At 30.3% G+C, this 21,589-nt stretch overlaps 1 protein-coding gene across 1 annotated transcript in view; it reads left to right on the top strand.

The window, feature by feature from the left end:
* The window catches only part of LOC129975177 (nose resistant to fluoxetine protein 6-like), a 71,855-nt gene that overhangs the window by 26,198 nt on the left and 24,068 nt on the right, over positions 1-21,589 (top strand). The window contains exons 3-10 of the mRNA XM_056088148.1: positions 653-767; positions 2,761-2,848; positions 6,252-6,337; positions 12,359-12,529; positions 15,607-15,700; positions 17,123-17,215; positions 17,716-17,881; positions 20,347-20,426. Of these exons, the coding sequence (XP_055944123.1) occupies positions 653-767; positions 2,761-2,848; positions 6,252-6,337; positions 12,359-12,529; positions 15,607-15,700; positions 17,123-17,215; positions 17,716-17,881; positions 20,347-20,426 (893 nt within the window). The remainder of the gene's footprint in view (positions 1-652; positions 768-2,760; positions 2,849-6,251; positions 6,338-12,358; positions 12,530-15,606; positions 15,701-17,122; positions 17,216-17,715; positions 17,882-20,346; positions 20,427-21,589) is intronic.

Below are 21,589 nucleotides of genomic sequence, written 5' to 3'. Positions count from 1 at the left end.
ATTCTAAGCATATACCATAATCATATATATTTTTGATCTCCAAATAAAACATTAAAAAATAGTAAGTTTCCCTTAAAATCCACAGATTTTTCTTTGTAATTCGTTTATAATTGCTTTGATAATTAAAAATAAAATGAAAATTAAGATTTGAATTCAAACAACATCTTTATTTTCGTAAGTGTCCACAAAAAATACGTTTCACTTATCTGTTATTTTCATCACATAGACAGTTCTTTAAAATTATCAGTTTCATAAAATAATAAAAAAAATATATATACATTAAAAAACTTTTTAAATAGCGTGGGGTTTAAAATTAATATTTTGATTCGAAATTAATAATATAAAAGTTTCATTTGGATTCATTCTACTAGTTGTTGTTTATAATGACCCTTTATAATGGTTGTTTATAATGGACAAGCTCGCTGACGAAGTCATCGATTTTAAACCAAGGGAGAGTCTCTTGTTTTAGTAGTGCCAACTAGGGCCAAGATTCTACGAGTAATTATTCTTAAGTAATCACTGTTTTCTTTCTAAAGATCACATGGCCGTAGAATTTAACAATTACTTTTTTCTGATCAATTTTATTTCTTTCGATCAATTGATTCAACTTAGTAAATTATTATTTATGGATTCATTGCTTGTTTTCGAACAGGTTGGGAAGGATCTATGGATTGCAGGAGCAGCCTTTCACTATCTGAAGTTCCGCTTCGGCGTATGTATCCCTTCTACTTGCACTCTGGAAGACATGCAGTCTATATTTAAAAGAAGTAGGTCATTTTATAAATTTATAAAATTGTTACCGATGATCAATGGTGATGTGATTTGTAGCTGCGATGCTATAGTAACATATATAGTAAGCTCGCAATGATGCATTTATGTATAATTCAAATGTTGAACTTTCTAATCAATGCTAAGTAATTTAATTGTTAGTTATAAAAAATTATTATTAAATATTTGACTTCACAAAAAAAACCATATTTAAACTGTTACAAATTTTTAAATAATCTTAAATAAAATTTAACTATCGAATTAATTGTGTTAGTTACATTTCACGTTGTCATTATTATCCTTTATAAAAGTAGCTATTGCACAATAAGAAAAGCACGAAAACGTACGATTAAAATACACAAACATATAGGAATGTTGTTTTAGAATTTGTTTACAATATTTCTAAATACTTTTTTTATTAATAATTATCTCTTTTTAATTTATTTCAAATATCAAGGCTTCTTTCCGCAGTGGTAGAACATGTAAAATTTACTTCTAACAGCAGAAGACTGCGAGTATGTTGAAAATTTCCAAGTTGTTTCTTAATTACTGAAGTGTAAGACATATATTGAATCTATAATCTTGAGGAATGACAATTTCAAAGCGGTGTGGGTGGGATAGGAACAGGAATATTTACGGAAATAGTGATTTATCTAGTGGGTGGGATAGGAACAGGAATATTTACGGAAAGAGTAATTTATCTAAGTTAAACCCCCTGAGGGGGCACCTCAAAGTGAGGATGAGAAGCTTCCAACATGGTGGTTGGTTCTGGCCACCCTGGAGGGTACACGAAAAGGTGAAGGTCTGGCTCCTCCCATCGATGACGGAACTTACTTCCTTAGGGAAGGGTTGTACCGTGGACGGTGATGGCCCTTAGGACTCAACCACAATTCCCACCAATATTGCTACTGCAGTGGTCCGGTCATTCAGTAATTTTGTCCATGTGCCTTCGGGTGGGTCGGAGTGCCTTCGGGTAACTTATCTAAGGGTAAAAAAAAAAAAAAAAAAAAAAAAAAGGAATGTGTTTGAAGGGGGTAATTGCTTTCTCAGAAGACCGAAGACTTTAAAGTCATTCCAATAGTATCGTGATAAACAGATTCATACGATTACCTTATTCATTATCCAATGAATGCTTGATAACTCAGACAAAAATATTAGCCTTGATCACTTTTAAAAGAAAGCTTGAGAAATTAAATATGAATCTTTTACGATTTTTATATTGTATCGATTTTTCTAATTAAAACAAATTAGTAATATGAATGATGTCAAGTGGCTCTTATTTTTCTGGCCTGCTTGATTCCTAAAAAATTGATTTATTTTTAAGGCATTTCGATTGCACTGATCATTTGGATGTAGTAATGACTATGACTTGCAACCAAATTGATTACTTCATCCAAAATTATCGGAATATATTATGTACAATCACAATGATTTTAGCAGATAAAAATAATGTAAATATGAACTGAGCAGTGAAAAATTAAAAATTAAAGTTCCCACTTTGGTGTTCTTGACTGATTGCAAGAACACCAATTTAAGGAGAAATAATTATTGAGAAATAAATACAGCATTTAACATTTTAGGAGCTAAATAGACAAGATAGCTTTTCAATTCACTGCTTTTGATAAAAATCAATATCCTCTGACTGAAGTACAAAAACGTTTCTGTTTGCGTTGGCCAAATTGAAGTAACATATTGTCAAGGAAAGTAAACGACAACCAATTATGTGCAAATACAATTTATACTGCGACTTTCAGCAAATGTTTGCCCTTGAAAGAAAAAAAAAGTTTTCTGCCTTTAATACTCACAGATTAAATAGTGGTAGAATTTCAAAATCGCACTATTGATCTAAATACACCAGTTACAAAATGCTTTGTAAAACCTGCTTAATTTTATCTTATATACTTTATCTTATTGCTATCTTATTGTTTTTAAACTAATGATAGACTTTAAACAACTTATCTGTGAATAGTTTCCTAATGTCTGCATTAATAGTTTCAGATGCCATTGAAATGGACGTTCAGGTACCTCAGTGTTACGTAAAAGAACAATCTGTATTGACAACCATCCATTTTGTTGTGATGTAAGTTCAAATATCTCTACATTTTTTTTCTATGTTCTATTTAGGTGCTTAGAAATTCAACATCTGGAACTTCGACTTTCCAACTGCATGTTTTTTTTAAATTGCTTTTTAATTTCAGTGATAGCAAACAGACGAATTGGCAATTATATGTAATAATCTAATGTAATTTATTACTATAATAGTAATAGGTAATCACATTTCGCCTGAAAAATCATTGATTAAAGCAAAAAAATTCATTAATTTCCGTGAATTTTCCGATTAAACTATGAGAATATTAACTTTTGCTATTAGTATAAAATATCTAATATGTTTGCTACAATATTTTCAAGATATTGTTCTGTTGTAAGTGAGCAATTTTTTAAGTCTCTCCATTCTCTCAAAGACTTTGCTGCTGTAGAATTCAATCAATTTTAAAAGCAATAAATATTTTCATACTTTGAGAAAACAAACAAAAAAAAACTGTGCATAGCAGATGTGAATTGCAATATTTATACTGAAGTTTCCTTGCTTTGTTTCTAATTAATTATTTTTTAATATTTTAAAAATTATTGAAAATTTGTGATTATAGTTATGACTGCTTTATTAAATCTCTTGCTATTTATTTAGTATAACTCTTACCATATTAAAATTATTTAAAGTTATTTTGATGTTAAAGATTGGCATTTTCTCTTGAACCAAAATTAAAATTTATTTAAAACTTAATTTGAATTTTTATTGTTGTTTCGTCATCTTTGAGTTAGTCAGTATCCATTATGCTTGGTAAAGAGTGTAAATATACCAATAAAATCGGACGAAAAAAAAACACACACACACACACCTGAAACTTGTCTTTTGTTTTATCGAGAATGTTCATCGTATAGGTGCACCACGATTTTTAATCGACCATTGACAAATTTTGTTCAGACGAATATTATAATTATACATATTGAGAAATTTCTAGAACACAACAACAAGATACTTAAGCTAGGAAATTTTTATTAAAAACATTTTATTCCTACTATTTTTTGTTGATTTTTCCACAAATACATTCACTAATAGAGAATTTAAAAGTTTAAATTTATTTTTATGAATTACAAAGCCGCCTTTGGCGACCAGCTGGTTCGCCAATCTTAGTGTTCGTTAAAATTGTAATAATTAAATATTTTATGCAATTCCTACTTTAATAGCTTCTTCATCAAAATATTTTAAAACTTCAAATTTTGATTGTCATATAATTCATTCATTATATTATAAAGGCCTTCAGTCATAACGTAATATGTATCTCTCTCATTTTCTGTTAGCTCCCGTAGAATTTATGCTTTAAATTAAAGTGGAAAGGATTACTCTGCAATTAATATAATAATATTTTTTTACTGAAACAAAGCATTTTTTTATAATCTGATTACTGAAAATAGAGTCACTGAGCGTTTAAACTTTATGGGCACTAAAGAATATATTTCTTAATTTATGTAATATCTCAAGAATTTGTTAACAAAATTTGCTCAGACTCATCATGAGCAGATCGATTCATTAACAATGTTTAATTTTAAATGCATCAAACACAAACAAAATAAAACGAATCGTTTAAAATAATCGGTTGAAAACAGGTTTAAAAAAAACTACTTAAAAAACGATGTACTTAAAACTATAAGCATGTACAAAAAATATATAACTAACATAAATACATTTTAATTACAAAAGCATACAATGAATCTAAAAATAATTTAAACCAAGTCTGCATCCGTTGATAATAATTGTCAACAATCAGAACACAATGCGCATGCGTGAATTTTCAACGCCAGTTACAGTAACAAATGCGTGAATTTTTCTACGCCAATTGGGGTAACGCTATGCAGATTAGAAATTTTTAATTTGCTTTATTCTGTTTTATTTTAATTCAAAAGTACTCAGAATGAATCTGAAAGATCGATTAATTGAAATAATTGGCCGAAAAATCTTAAGCCTAGCCTCATTAGAGTGGGGAAAAAACTGAAGCCTTACTCATTTGGCGGTGGGGAAAATGAAAAGATTTTTTTTTGGCGGGAAAGTTAGTTTTTAATTAATAATTAAAATTATGATTAAAAATTTAAAAAAAGAGACCCCAGGTGCACATTCCCGACCTCCAAGGTATACATGCACCAAATTTGGTAGCTGTAGGTCAAACGGTCTGGCCTGTAGAGCACCAACACACACACACATTGAGCTTTATATAAGTATAGATTACTATGAAATACAAAGATTAATATTTTTGAATAAAATTTGATTAACATTTGTCCCAAACTTTATTTTTGTTTTACAGTGTCAAAAAGTATTTTTTATTGATATTCTAACTATCTATGTTAGAATATCAATAATGTTTATAAACAATGGAGAAAATTCATGCTGGATTGATACACATCATATGCTCCATGCCAATTTAATTTTGAAACGTGTTTTCTTACTGTTTTTAGTATTTTATACTATTAAGACGTAGGTCAACTGGCAATTAGACGTTATATGGCATTTGCAGGCGTTTTTATCATGTTGATGTGATGCTACATGAATTCAATCTGTTCTCTAAATAGAAATCTGTTTAATGTTTTTTTTATTGGCACAACAATTTTTTAGATGATGAATTTGACAACCTGATGCATCCAGATATTTTTAACAATACTTTCAGAGTAATTTAATTTTAGCATTCATTTAATTTACTTGAGCCGTAAGCTCGAAATCATTCAAACTGAATAAGAACTTTTTAAATGTTCAAACAATTAAATATTTAAATTATTCTATTGCAATGACTTCCAAGTTAATAACTCTTCCCAAATTTTGTATTACGTTGCTTTATAATTCTAAAATAATAAGTTGTTTTATTAAATGAAAAATATCGGATTCTATAATGAAATAATGTTGATTGTATTAATAAGTTTGATAATTATTTTTAACATTTTATATAAAATTATTTTTGAAATTTTTTTAGACGAAACATTGAAACTATCTAAAATTGACTTGAATTAAATATTTTGTTATTTCGGTTGCCAATTTGCTAATAAAAATTGTTTATCGAGAAATTAAAATTATTTAATTCTGGAAATTTGGGATGAGAAAATTGGACCTGACCATTACCTTGCCTTTGGGCCCTTGACAAGGTTTAATCAAACCCTGAACGTATTACTAAAACATTTTAAAGTTTTTATCATTAAAATTGTATGTATTTATTACTTTCTTAGCATCTGAGTATTTAATATCTAGTTATAAAATATCTCCTATTGGAATCAATGAACTATGATTCCAGAACTACGATTTAAATATACTGCGTTTGTCGAATCAACACTCTAAAAACATTAATTTCACGAACTTTTGAAACATTCATATTTTATTCTACTTTTTTATTTTCCGTTTATTTAAACATTGTACTAAAAATTGAAAAAAATTTTCTATATAGATTTATTTTGAGTTTGCTGCTACTGCTACTGGTAATTGGTTCCATCGTAGATTACCAATCTACAAAAGCATCCAACCAAAATTTAAGTAAGTATTTTTCTATTTTTTTTCGTACATATTTAACAGAGTGTTGTGAAGTTATTTTGAAAACATTTTCAAAATAATACCTATTGACTTCCTTCGTTTAATATAAATGGTATGGTCTTAAAAATGTGTGTTTAGTTTCTATTTTATGATTTCAATATTAAAAAGAACCTTTTATACATTTATTATTTTACGACACTTACATTTATACATCATTCATCACAATTCTGACTCATTCTTAGCCATCGTATTCGTTAATTACTTCGTTAATATGACGCAAAGCTTCGATTATAGTCATTTTTGGTGTTTGAAGAAAGCTGGAATCTTCAGAAATTAGCATCACTTTAGAGGAGTATTAGAAAGTGATACAAATATCATGACGTAACTCTTATTCTCAACTGATGAATTAATAAAAGATCGATTTTGGGATCGATGATAGAGAAAATTCTTCAGTCTTCCTTTAAAGACGCAATGGACTCTGATGAAAAGTTTCGAAGCTACTTTGTTCGTAGAAAGAAAGAGCATTCAATAAATTTAATTAGACTCATAATTCTATATTTAACACTCAAAAACAATCAGAACATCAAATGATGATTCAATACAGTTTTTTTTAATTAAATTACCTGCACGTAAATCGTATAAAACAAGCAACATATAAGAAATCTATGATAGACTGCACGAATATGCCTCAGAAAGTTTGATAAGATGGACTTAAGACATGCCCCATAAAAAAATGAGAGCTCTTATTGAACTTCTCTAATGCTTGCATTCAAAATTTCAATAAATTACCGCTTGAAGTATACTTTTTTGAATAATTACAACTACATCTTGTTGCATAGTCAAGCTATGAGATAAGGACATTCACCTGAACTCATACTGTAACTGAATATCTCTTATGTTTACGTAAAAATGAATAAATATTGAGGTAATATCAATCAATCGATTATGTCAAGTTTTTGTCTTTAATGTGGTAAATAAAAATAAAAAAATAGTTTTCCTTATAACATAATTCATTTTAATTTGCGTAAGGAATTATAAATTCTCTCCTATCTTCTCGTTACATTTCTCTTTAAAAAGAAATAAATGTACTAATATTGTGTTTTTATTACATTTATTTCTTTACTCTCTGCATATTTAAATAAAACACTTTGCAGATCCTTCATTGCTGTATCATTCTGAGGCGCATTTTTAAACAGAGAAATAAAGCATTATTTAAATAAATGAATGAAAAAAAATGCAAAAATGCAGAATGCATTTACTGATAATTCTGATTACAAACTTTGCTTATGAGAGTATTTGCCCAATTTGTTTGGACAATAACTTAATGATAGATTTATTAGAGACAATATACACAAGAGCTGTAGAGACAATATAGATAATTATTTAGCGACAACAACTTAATAAACCACAAATCGTATATTAAAAAACTAGCTTGAAGTTTCTTCCCAAAACTTTTTTGAATGTTTTCTCATAAAGATGCTAGCTTCCTTCCTCTGCATAAAATTATGGACTTCGGACAAGGCCTTGAAAGCCATTGTGCTCCGACTTTTAATTTCGGCGCATGAGAGCTCTGGGTTTCGTAATATAGCAAAGGAAACGAAGTACTGGTGTATTATTAACTGCAAGTCATTAGCAAACAACAATTACGGAAGATCGCTCTTTGCCGTGAATCCAGCATCAGATCTTTAGCGTGGTTAACCGCATGCACCAGAAATGGTATACTTAGGTACCAGAAAAGAAAATGGAATACACAAGTACAAAAATGAAAATCAGATAAATAAATACCAGAAAATCAAATGCTTATTTTAGACGTTTTTTTTTCAAGTCACCTGAAATCAAAATTTGAAATATAACTGCATGTGGTAGCATTTTTAAAAAGCAAAAGTGGTAGCAAAATTTGAAATATATCATGTGGTAGCATTTTTAAAAAGCAAAAGTGGTAGCAAAATTTGAAATATATCATGTGGTAGCATCCTAATTTCATTTATTTAAGTCATTTCGTGTTAGAGTTATTGTGCTTACCTGCGAGATCAGATAAATAAATACCAGAAAATCGAATGCTTATTTTGGTCGCTTTTTTTTTTCAAGCCGCCTGAAATCAAAATTTGAAATATAACTGCATGTGGTAGCATTTTTAAAAAGCAAAAGTGGTAGCAAAATTTGAAATATATCATGTGGTAGCATTTTTAAAAAGCAAAAGTGGTATCAAAATTTGAAATATATCATGTGGTAGCATCCTAATTTCATTTATTTAAGTCATGTTTGAGTTATTGTGCTTACCTGCGAGAGAAAGTACAGACCAGCAGATGGCCAATCACTCGGCGAAAATTGTTTCAAATTTGATTCAGATTTATATTGTTAAATATCTGTACTAAATTTTATCTGTCTAGCTCTTTACTTTTTGTGGTTATCGTTTTCACTTCGAGAACATATAGATTTCCTCTGAATGGATTTCATTAAAGTATAACAGAAATCAACAAATTTGGTGTAAAGACCATATACCAATTTTTATCGTACTAGCTCAAAGAGTTCTTTAGTTATGGTGTTCATAGACTAAAGAACGACAAACAGATACAATTCCAAAGATGGGTCCTTTAAACTCATTGCATGGACTAGGAGATACACCAAAATCTCGAGTTTGAGTTTCTTGACGATTACAATACTTGCTCTTTTCGGTGCTTTCTTCGTATACAAGAAAGTAAAAATGATCTGATGAAAAGTGAAGATATGAAAAAAATGACACTGAGCAAATTAAATTGTTTGGAAATAAATTTATAGCAGTAAAAACACGAATTATTAAATAAAAACCTAGTTTTCGAGCATGGAACTAAAAGGCCTAAGGATTATCCGAAATTTTCACTAGAAGAAAGGTAAATAAATATGTTTTGTTTGATTTTCAGAAATAAAACGCATATTAAAAACATTGCTAGGAAAATTTCGTCTTTTCTTCTAGTCTATCATCTTCTTTTCTTACCTCTTTTGACTACATAATATCGACTTTAAATTATTTCTTTTTTCTAATGTTACAAAAGTGAACTTTAATTTTTTTTATCATTCTCCTGTGTTACATTTATAATCCTTTGATGATAGTGATAATAGTTTGAATGATATCATTATTAGCCCTTTCGTAACTGTAATTCGCTCCGCTGGAATAATGCAACTACCCTGAAAAGTGTGCGTATTACATTTAGTTAAATATTAATTCCCGAAATGCTGATCTTATTGTTGTACGGTACTATTATATAATGATTCTTGTTCAATAGTGTGAAGTAGGTCCCCTTCGAAAGTATTATGTGCGTTTATTTTATAACAAATGATGGCGGCCACCATCAATGTATATGATATACATATATACAAACAAAAAACTCCAACGACATCACGGAATCAGTGATTAAGCAGTATCTCGCTGATGCCGGTTAGAACCGGTGCTTCTACACTCAGGACATCGAGTAGACGCTGTCTATATCCGGCGATCGTACACACAGGGAATCAAATGAATGCCGTCTGTATCAGGCGATAGTAAGGAAATGGTTCATCTGATCGAAATCTATTTAAATATCCAATTTAAGAAGTAACGTAGGATGAGTTAACGAACAATTTTTAATTCGGACAAATTTTTATTCCGGATAACAAATATTTCTTCATCTCACAGAACATACGAAAGTAATGACGTTATGTGTAAGATTTATCATACTGATTTTACAGCTGTCTATTGGTGTGCCGCTGGAGATATGAATAAACAAAACTTGAATTCCAAAAGAATCATCAGAAGTAGCAGCAAAATTGCTAGATGAACAAACTGAGAAAGAAAACTGAAAGTATGGATTGAAATGAGTTTTTGTGCAACTCTAAACGATTTTTGTTGCGGGAATATGAGAATAAATCCATCATCTTTTTTATACGCTTATGCTACATAGTTGATTCCTGTTTTCTTAGTTTTAGTGAGTGCATCTCTGAATATATTTAAAAATCTGCTAATGATTTGGATCTTATTAAAGAGGAAATATTATGAACTATGTTCGCCAGAAAATTCAAGAAATGGTTTTATTGATATGCATATATATCAATATACACTCATGTCCATAAATTAAGGATAATGAAGTTCAGAAAAAGAAAGAGTAAGAAGCAAAACAAATGTGACTTATTTGTAAAGCCTATTTATTAAACAAAAGGTAAAGAGCAAAAAAGATGCTATATGTTTGATATCATTAAAATAAATTGCGATATTTTGCTCACTGGAGCAAATTACAAACAAAAAAAAAACCCTATTTACAAAAACCATTATTACATGGTTGGTATGATGGTTAATGCATAGTATGTCTCCCACACGATACAATACAGTCCGTACAGCGCATTGGCATTCTTAGTATCAAATTATCGATCTGATCTTGGGGAATATTACACCATTCATCAAGCAAGGCTCTCCGAAGTTCCGGTAGACATGTAGGAGGTGGTTGACGGGCTGCATCTCGTCGGCCAAGTATGTCCCACACATACTCTACTGGATTCAAGTTCGGTGAGAATGCTGGCCAATCCATGCGGGTGATATCCTCCGATCGAAGGCATTTGTTTACGATGTTTGCATGGTGAGGACGGGCGTTGTCATCCATAAACCCGAATTCTGCGCCCATGGCGCCCCGAAACAAACGTATGTTGTTCCAGAATGACGTCCAGATAGATTTGGCATATCATGGTTCCAATTTGAACATGCAAGTCAGTTCTGGAACCCAGAATAATTCCTCCCCAGATGAGCAATCCTGCACCACCCTAACGGTGTCGTTCAATAAAGTTCTCTTGGTGGTAACGGATTCATGGCGCTTTCCATATGAAAGTCCGGCGAGAATCAGACTTAACACCTTAACACCTCTCCATGCCCCTGCGACTATAATCTTTACGATTATTTAAACAGTTGCGTGGACATGGAGAGTGAGAGTAGATCCAGACCCCGTGCCACTTTATTTAAATCAAATACTTGGTTACAGAAGAAAAAAAAAGTATTTACAATATGTACAGAAAATGTTTCTTTTGATATACAGATAGGTTACATTGCTGGTTACAGTTGCGGTCCCCTCTACAAATGTGGGGACCGTTCTGGTGTATAACCACATTTGGTTTGTGTTTGGTGAATGCTATGCTGAGGGACTGGGCTGAATTAGCAGACTGAGGTGGGAACGACTAGATAGGAGCTTGAGACTGGAAGGATTGCAGATGGCTAAGCTAATTATGTGGAGGTAATGGTGATTGGGCTGATGATGTGGAGCTGATGTTGGCTGAGTTGTAGTTGGCTGGGTTAAAGATTTTTAGGCTGCAGTGGGTTGCATTGGAGTAGGCGAGCTGAATTCGGTAAGACTGGTGGGGAGCTGGCTTGGCTGGGTTAGAGCAGGAATGGTTGGTTTTAGGTTGGGTTGGAGCAGGGATGTCATGGGCTATGCAGGATTGAATAGAGTTGTCTGAGCTTGAGGATGCGCTGCGTTGGTGGTTGGAGTTTCCGGGCCTGGGTGGAAGTCTTGTCGTGCAGGTGGTGAGATGGGTTTTCCGATGTTATAGGAGTGGTGGTCAGTATCTGAACAGCTGTGACTCTTCATGCAGGAATTGAACCATTTTTCTGATCTTGGCCCTGCTGAGAGAGTTATCTGCTGCGAGAATCAGACTGCAAGCTAAACCTGGACTCGTCGGAAAACATCACACAAGCCCACTATTGTGGTGTCCACAATGCATGCTCTCCACTCCAGGCTAACCGCAGGCGACAGTGAGTTGCAGTAAGTGGAACACATCTGACAGGTCTGAATTATCCTTAATTTATGGACATGAGTGTACTAAGAAATTATAAAGTTCATTTTATACTTTTTAAGATCTCCAAAATAATTAAATTAAAGAAATTGTTATAAAAACTTAAAATCTGATGTTCTGTCTATATACAGGATATCGTCTTTGAATGGATTATGTATTATAACTTATAGCCAGTAGTATTGATGAAATTAAAAATATATTTAAAATAAAACTTTTTATTATTTATTCTTTTAGGTACTCCTCGCAAAATACTCATTTGCTTCTCAGCGATAACTAACTTCCGACGTCTTATGTGTTCCTCTAAAGGCTCTGAAGAATTGAAAGCTCTTCACGGAATGCGAGCTCTGAGCATGGGATGGATCATACTGGGACACACCTACGTATGGATAAACTATCAGCTATTACGTAAGGCACAGTTTCCTTTTAAAATGTTCATCTCTAAAGTTGTTTAGTGTGAGATATTTTAGATTTCTACTCCTCCCCCTAAAGAGCATACTTTGATGCTGACTTATCGTTTAACTCTGAGAGTTTTGTGCTGTAATAGAAAAAAGAATAAAATAATCATTTGCGATGCATACATTTATTTCGGCCGATTGCAATCAAGACGTGACACAGAACTACAATTTTAGTTTCAAAATCACATGCCAAATTTCATTTATCAACGTCTTTATGTTTTTGAGTTATCGCATTTACATAAGGGATTCACAATTTGTTTTGGATCTATGAATTGGATGCTAAAGTTTTGTACCAAATTTCATTCATATAGTTCTTTATGTTATGTAGTTGTGGTGCTTATCTGTATTCGGACAGTCAGCCAGATAGACTTCCTGTGAATGGATTTCATCCAAAATTTGATCGATACAAATTTCGTGTAAAGGCCAAGTGCCACACTGTATCCCTCTAGCTCAAAGCGTGTTTTTTTTTTTTTTTTTTTTTTTTTTTTTTTGAGCTGAGGAATGTTTGAAATGTGGAGATTCATCAAAATCTCGAATTCTATTTTTGATAATTTATATACTTTTTTTTCATAGAAGAAGATATTGAAAGACATCAAAATACTAAAATATTAATTTTCCTGCTTTTACTTGAGAAAACTTATCTGTAATTTTTTCATAATATAATTTCATTGAGAGTTGGTTCATACTATTCCGCAAGTAATTTTTGTTGTGTTTTAGTTCAAAAACGTCTCTCTTTACGTGCATTACAAACTGGCTTAGATTTCTGCCAGATTTCAATTGGAAAGAAACTAAACGAAAATCAATTGAAGGATTTTCAATGATATGTTAATTATCATTTGTAACATACGCATTTAGATTTTTTTCTACTGCTTTAGAAAAATGTGTATTTATCATTCTCAATGGTTTAAATGATCTTGTATTATATAAAAGGGAAATATCTAATTTGAGCAACGATAACGATTGACCAACGATAACGATTGAGCAAGGATAGGCGTTAAATCTAAGGAAAAAGAAAAAACACATTGAAGAATTTTAAATCGATTATTGATGTAAATGAGTCTAATCAAAGTGTATATGTTTTATTAGATAAACAAAAGAAAAAAACATCGTATTTTTTAAATATTTTTAATTTAAAAAATTTGTTAATTTAATAATATATAATATATTTTTTATGATTTTCTTACTTCGGAAATTTCCTGCATATACGCCTTTTGTAGTTATGTATTGATTTGGGTTTCTGCCCATTTTTTCTTTCATTTTTTGTAGAAGTAAGAGGGGGGGGGAGGTAAATTTTGTGGAGAAAATTGCAATATAGAAAATTTGTCATTAGCTGAGCACTTAGCACTCGAATACGTGATTTTAAGGCCTCTCTATGTCTCGAAGTACAAGACGAACTTGTACGGAAAATCGCCGCTGCTCTCAGCGTTCTTTCAGATCGCTTGGGTGCATTTTGCATTCATGTTTGAATTCAGTTAGCACTTTTTCTCCGCTTACCCTGCTTTCTTCATAGATCTTCGAAAAATATGCATTAACGAAGTTTCAGTTTCAATCATCTACCGTCAAACACTAGAAATCATAATTTTGATCTCCCTTTGTTTTATTAATTTCACATTTTAAGCTGTAACCTGAAAATGCGCAACGACTTTTTGTCATAAATGTTCTTTCTTAAAATTTCTGAATGATTGTCTGAAACTGGCACAATTAATGCTAGGATTTTTTTCGTTTTAGCTTTACAATGGCCCGTAAAAAGTAAAATTTTTGTGATAGGAATTATTTACGGTCAAACTATAGGAATTTTAGCCTTAAGGTAATAAAAAAATGTGAAAAAAGCTAAGTATATTTCAGATATTTGATTATCAAAATAAAGATTCAAAATTTATAGATAAAAAAATAGCGATCTGGGATTTGAGAATGTGATAGGAGCCGTTATTAAAGATAGATTAAAAAGCCCTAATTTATAAACTTAATTCATTAATCTGCATCTGTGTTTTCAAATTGGTAGAATCAAAAATATGTACTATCATAAAAGATCATAAAAGCATTTTCCTATTAAAAATAGTCATTGTAAACGGAGTATTTATAATACGGAGTATTTTAAGTATAAAACATTTTAAATTTATGTTATTTTAAACTTATAATAATATATAATAGCAATTACAATTGATTGGGGAAAATACAACGAATGAGCCTATTTCTGTAATTCCTTCCAAGATTTATATTTGAACCGTAATTAGTGTATGGTCAATCTGATCGCCATCATAATGGAAAGTTTAAAGCAAGATGCCAGAAACAAAATATTTAAAGAGACGCCATTTTATTTTGAGTTCGAACATTCATTTTATTTTGCATAAAAATCGTACACAATACTTTTGTGTACGTACACAATATTTTTTTAAGCGTAGCGAAATAAAACGCGGCATAAATATACAATAAACGGAAATTTCTATTTATTATTTAAAAAATGTTCATACAGTACACTCCCGATTATCCGCGAAATTGGGTGGCGCGGCCGCCGCGGATAACAAAAATCGCGGATAATCCGAAAAAAAGCTAAAAACGGGTATAGCAAAAGAGAAAACAGTCACTCCAACTTTGAAAAATCGTTTTGTGTTCAATAAAACGTAAAATAAACAGCAGGAAATGTTTAACTAACGCTTCATATTTTAGTATATCACTCAAAACTAACCTAAAATGCATTTTGTTAATGAAAACAGAAAAGGGCTTTGTACTTACGAGAGGAGTCAAGGATACACAGAAAAATTAATACATATGTATTGTTTTAATACTACAATGCATTATGTAATTACACAAGCATAACTGTAAAACTACACATTTTCAAAAAAATCAGTCATTTGTGTTTGCTTCTTGCTTTGGAAACATTTTCTCTTTGCTTGGAAGAAAAAAAAAAAAAAAAAATTTAGTGCTGCAGGCGCGGATAATCGGGAGTCTACTGTACTATCAAATAAATTTATGATGTGTATTTTCTTCGATTTAAACTTTTTTTCCCTTTCTCGTTGCATGTTGCAGGTGGCTCTGAAACTTTCATAACATATTTCAATCAAATCCATTTTGGTGCCATTCTTAACGGTTGGATGTCTGTCGAACCTTTCTTCTTTCTTAGGTAAGAGCAGGATGTTTGGTATTCTTGATATCTTCTTTCATTTTGTGCAATGTAATTTAAGCAAAATTATTCATAAAATTTGCCATTTGAAAATGAAAAATGTATCAAGGTGTTAGAAAAGAAAAATATTCTCTTCGCAACGTTTTTAAACGATAATTAATAACATATTGTTACGAATCTATAATATTGCTTTTATTGTCATTTTAATGCCATGTCTGGAAAAATAGATTGTAATCTTCAATAGATGATGAATTGAAACTGGGTAAATGATCTCGACCTTAGCCATAGACATGATGACTATTTGGAAACATATTTGGTAATATAGGCGACAAAAATGAAGGCCCTATCTCTATTAGGAGCTGAGATCTAGAACTTCTGAAAAATTTCACATGGCCGTTCAGTGTTTCTGTTTTCGGAATACTGATGTAGGGCAAGCTCACTTCTTTAAGAGGAGCTATGTTATACTCTATTTTAATGATATGATGTCTGGTTGTGTTGTTAGAAGCTCTAGAAGTGCCCAATTTTTGCTATTTAAACTTCGTATTTTCTTTTGAAAAAAAGCGACGTTTTCCATTATCCCCATTTTAGCCTTCCTTCACCGCACATCCACAGGACTATTTCCATAATTTTACAATTCAAAGCAATAGTCCGTGGGATAATAGTAATAGTAATTCACTTCACTTTAATTTTGAAATCATTGGGTTCTTTTTCTTTGGTTGTTCATAAACTGATAGCCGAAATATCAGAACCACAAACTGTATGATAAGAGAATTTCAAAATCACAATTTTGGCTTTTTGATCGAATATAAATTCAGTAAAGAATGAAATTGAAATAAATTTATTTTTATAATCAAAGATTATTAGAATTTTTATTATAAAGTCTATATTATTATAATAGAATAATATTGTAGCATTTGCGCTCTGAAATGTAAAATTTTTAAAAATTTGATTTAAAAAAATAAAATAAATTTAAATTATAGAAAAAATAATTAAAATAATTAGTATCAAATAAAAATAATGAATCATTAATACAAAAGTATGGGAAATCATTCTTTTTGAGAATTTTATTCGAGACTGCAAAGAAAAAGTATTGTACGAAATTTATAATAAAAATGTTACTGATTCAAAATATTCTGTGCATCTAGCTAGAGACCAAATATTAATAGGGCTTCTTTTCAAAAAATTATTTTTGTCTTCTATTTATACTAATGACGTTAACTGAAGTCAAGATTAAAGCATATCGAGATGCATGCATTTTTAAAAAATTATTTCAGAATATTAACTCAGAATATTTTTTAAATGCAAAGCAGATACAATGCACATTCTGATCCTCTACTGAAAATTCGTATTTTTTCAAGATAAGAACTTAAATTTTTTTTCATTGCTATTTATTTATTTATTGAAATTTTTAATATATTTTAGCGGTCTCCTAACAAGCTACACTGTTCTGAAGATCATGAACAAAACTAAAGGGAGAATAAATGTGCCTATTTACATCTTTCGTCGATATATCAGGTAAAAGACATTTTACAAAATATTGATAAAGTTTGTTAATTTTCTTTAAAAACATATTAATCAAATAATTTAATTGATCAGGAGAAATTTCAGTAAGCCTTTTGCCATAATATTAAATCACTGATCAAAAATGTGAAGTCAAGTTATGCAATATTTCATATTTATTTTTGAAAGGAAAATAAATATGAAAATAACATCATATATCGTACGCAGTAGATGATATCCTCTATCACCTAGTTTAAACTCTAGGGATTAGGGCAACCCACGTTGACAGCCTGACAAAAGTTGAGTGTTATATTATTACACCCTATAAAATATTCCGGAATAAGATAAAAAAATTAATGTTGTTTAACTTTTCGGAGTCGTACTTACAAATTTATGATCCGTATTGAATAAGTATGGCATCATTTACCCATGATGTGGTTGCTTATCCTTTCCTCAAACAGTCAGGTTACCACTGATTGCAATTTGAAATTTCTTTGGGTTTTTCTCCCGTATAGATTAACACCTCCCTTGTTACTGACTATTGGTTTGCTGTTCTTTCTGCCCCTCATCAGTTCGGGCCCTATGTGGTACGAAAGAGTGGATCCGGAATTGAAAGCCTGTACAAATTATTGGTGGAGGAGCATCCTTTATATAAGTAACTGGAGTACCATGAGAAATATTGTAAGTTCACTAAAACCTCTTTCTTCTGTTAGGTTATCAACAAATCTTATTATTAAAACTCGAGAAGCAAATTTTATTTGTATTCACATTTGATTTCATTCAGTTCTTTATTAGTATGGGATAATATAAGATGTTTTCACTATATTATGCGATATTATGAATACCATATTATATCATGAAGATATCGTAATAGTATTACTGAAATATCATCTACTGTTAAAGACTACTTTGAAATTTCATAAACTGTGTAGGATATATTGGGGCAATAAAAATGTCAGATGATCAACCGTTTTTCTAAATTTTATAAGCATTAAAGAAATTCTTTTTAAATAATTTTTTTTATTAAAGTTGCTGCATAATTTGATATTTTAGTTTAATTAGAAGATCTAGGTTTTTGTATAATTATAATAAAATTACTGAAAGAATTATAGGAATTGAAACAGGAACTGTACCAATAAATCCTGATTATGATCAGGATTTTTTTTATAAATATTTTACGTATCTTCTACGGAAGTATATCTTTAAAATTTCCATAAACGTATCTTTTATAGAAGGCTATCATTAAAATTTTTATTCATGTATTTTCTAAGGAGATCTGTGTTTAAAATTCCTTTTACGCACATTGATAAGAAATATAACGAAATACATTCAGAGGGTCTCCCTTTCCATATATCGCGACAACAAGTATGAAAATTTTCCTTTCTAGCTGGAGCTTTGACGGACAGAATGGAGTTTTCTATCTTTCTTTTTGCGCATGTAGGTAGGTATGGTGGAAAGTAAATGATTTATAAATACAATTTAATAATTTATAATATATATCTATGTGTTCTTAAGAACAATTCCTTTTTTTTGTCGATTTTCGGGCAAAGATAATTTAAATTTTTATTCTTAAAATTCTGTGTTAAAGTGAGCACTTTCTTCTGAAAGAAATTATCATATTAAAGCACTTCTAAATTATTTTTTTATTTATTTAATTTATAACTGTATTTCTTTTTACTAGTATTGTATTTTATATTTATTATTATCATTTTACATAGAAAATTTTAAAAACAACGCATTTTATACGATAATACTTCACATAAATTTTATAAAATAGATCTTCAATCTTTTTCTGATTTGTTAAAAATCTGTGAATGTTTTTTTTAAAAAAAATTTTATTTTTGGAATCAGCGAATTTGGTTTTTCTAATAAACTTCAGATTCGTGCTGATGTGTGTAGTTATTAAAGTAGCTCTTGTTTTTAAACTCAGCTGAAATATTATATATATATGTGTTTGTAAACATCTAATTTTTTTAAAGCAGTAGGTAATTTCGGAGACAGTGAAGACACTTTCCATTTTTAAGTTCGCTTTAATCCATCCTGGGAAGGCATAATTTATTTAAAAGTGGCACTGACAAGACACGTCCGCCCACTGCGCTGCATAAGAGTGAAAAAGACAAGAAGAGAGAAATAAATTATCCCTGGTCTTATATAACATGAGATATTGATAGGGAAAATATTTTTTTCACAGTGCTTATATATTATTAAGACTCTGATAGGGATTTCTCACACATGTGGATTCTGATAAGGGAAACACAGGGATGTTTCAAAAAAGAACTTGTTTAGATCAGCAATTTCTCGTCCCTTCACTCAAAGCGTGCTACCCGCTGACGAAAACATTTTTACAAAGCTTCTTTTGGATTAATTAAATAGAAAAAGTGGAATGGGATCACGAAATAAGAGAATATTTTAGAATGACTTTGATATGCGCTGAATTAAGCTAAAAAATTAGGAAGTTAATTAAGTTTAAATTAGATTTTAAAATATCATTACACACACACACACACACACACACACACACACACACACACACACACACACACACACACACACACACACACACACACACACACACACACACATATATATATATATAAAAGGGAAAGATTCTTCATTTTTATGTGAAATCGTTACAACATTCTTTAGCACATTGAAGGTGCTATTTTCTAAGAGAATAATATTATGTTTTTCTCCCTTGTTGTTGAAATTTTATTCATTTTCGTTCATGCATCAAATTTTTTTATTATAATGTGTGTGTGTGTAAAAAGAGATGAAAGTGGAGAAAAGGAAACGTGTCGCTCTTCTGGATTATTTGGAGTCTTTTGCCGAAGGCGTGAAACATAAACAGTTCCACTTGAGGATATTTTACTATTCCGCTCTATTCTATGTGTTATTCGTAAATAATCATAATCTGATTTTTTTTTTAAAAAAAAAGGAGCAAATTGGCGAAGATAATCGCAAATGGAACGAATATTGATTCTAAATTTGCATAGTATAATAATTTCATGAAATTTATTTATTGATCAAACAATGTGTAAAAATGAGCTTCTGTATGATATTGAACATAATATGCTGATTATATACATATATTTTATCAATTTAGAAAGGTATAATTCCATTTAAATAACACAAGTGTATATTTACAGTGTGTACACCCGACTTGGTATTTATCAGCAGATTTCCAGTTGCATATAATCTCTATTCTGTTCCTGTTCATCTTATACAAGTAAGTTGTTTATTTTATTACCACTGATAAAGATGTAAAAAATACTAATTTATAAGATAATGATAATATCTAATTATTATGCTTATAGTTATACTGATACTTAATGAAATATATTCAAATAGATTCTTGTACATTGCTGTGGAGGATATCTGAGGATTTTTATAATAAGTCAGGATCGATCGAAAAAAAAAGAAGATCTGGTGTAAAATTGAATTATTAGGCCGTGAATTTGGTTTCGGATGACAAAATAACAATTTATTATTATGCTCTGTTTATTATATTGTACGAACTGGTGAAAAAAGAATTTAAATTACATAAAAATGAAAAATAATTGAATTATTTATGTAAAGTTAACATATCAATTACAAAACTTATCCTTATTTATAATAAAAATGAATGTGTATCTCTATATATTTATTGAATGAAACAAAATAAAATCGTATTATTTATGTCATTTAAATCCTTTTGAAAATAAAATTAAAATCTGAATTTTATAATGAATCAAAGAAATTTATATCGAATAATTCTGTCTGATATTGCGTAAATTAAAAAAGACATTCTGTAGTGCACATGAGACTCCAGTGCTGAACAATTCTGTCTTCTGTCCTCAAATTTTTAAGAAATATGTTTAGTTTCTGGAAGAAAAAGTTTCTGAGGTTTAATCACTTCCACCTCAAATTTTACGGAAGCTGACAGAAAATTAGAAATATGCATAATTCAAAGAATAGAACTGCATAAGGTTTCTATAATAGTATGAATTATATGACTGTTAAAATTTGTAGCTTACAAATATTTTGCTGAAGAAACTATTAGAGACCAAGTTACATAAAATATTGAAATGGAAATTCTAGCGAGCATTGATCTTGGCGAGTCAGGTACTCGCCAACGCCGACTAGTATAAAAATAAAAATAAATATGAAGAAAACGAAGATTTTTTTTTAATTCAGTGATACCGGGACGTATGCTCATATACCATTCGCATTCCTCCCGATCGGCTTCATGACACGTAGAAAGATTTACAAATTGGGAGAAGTCGTAGAGTGGATTTCAATTAATTATTTATTTGACATTATTTCAAGTTTACTAAAATTGTTTGTAAATTGGAAACGATGTAATCAATATTTTATTAGAAGTGTTCTATAAATATGATTCCCCCCCCCCTC

This window comes from Argiope bruennichi, chromosome 7 (genome assembly GCF_947563725.1).
Source record: "Argiope bruennichi chromosome 7, qqArgBrue1.1, whole genome shotgun sequence".
Classification (NCBI taxonomy): Eukaryota; Metazoa; Arthropoda; class Arachnida; order Araneae; family Araneidae; genus Argiope; species Argiope bruennichi.
Note: the sequence above shows the minus strand (reverse complement) of the source record. Positions and strands in the feature narration are given on the sequence as shown.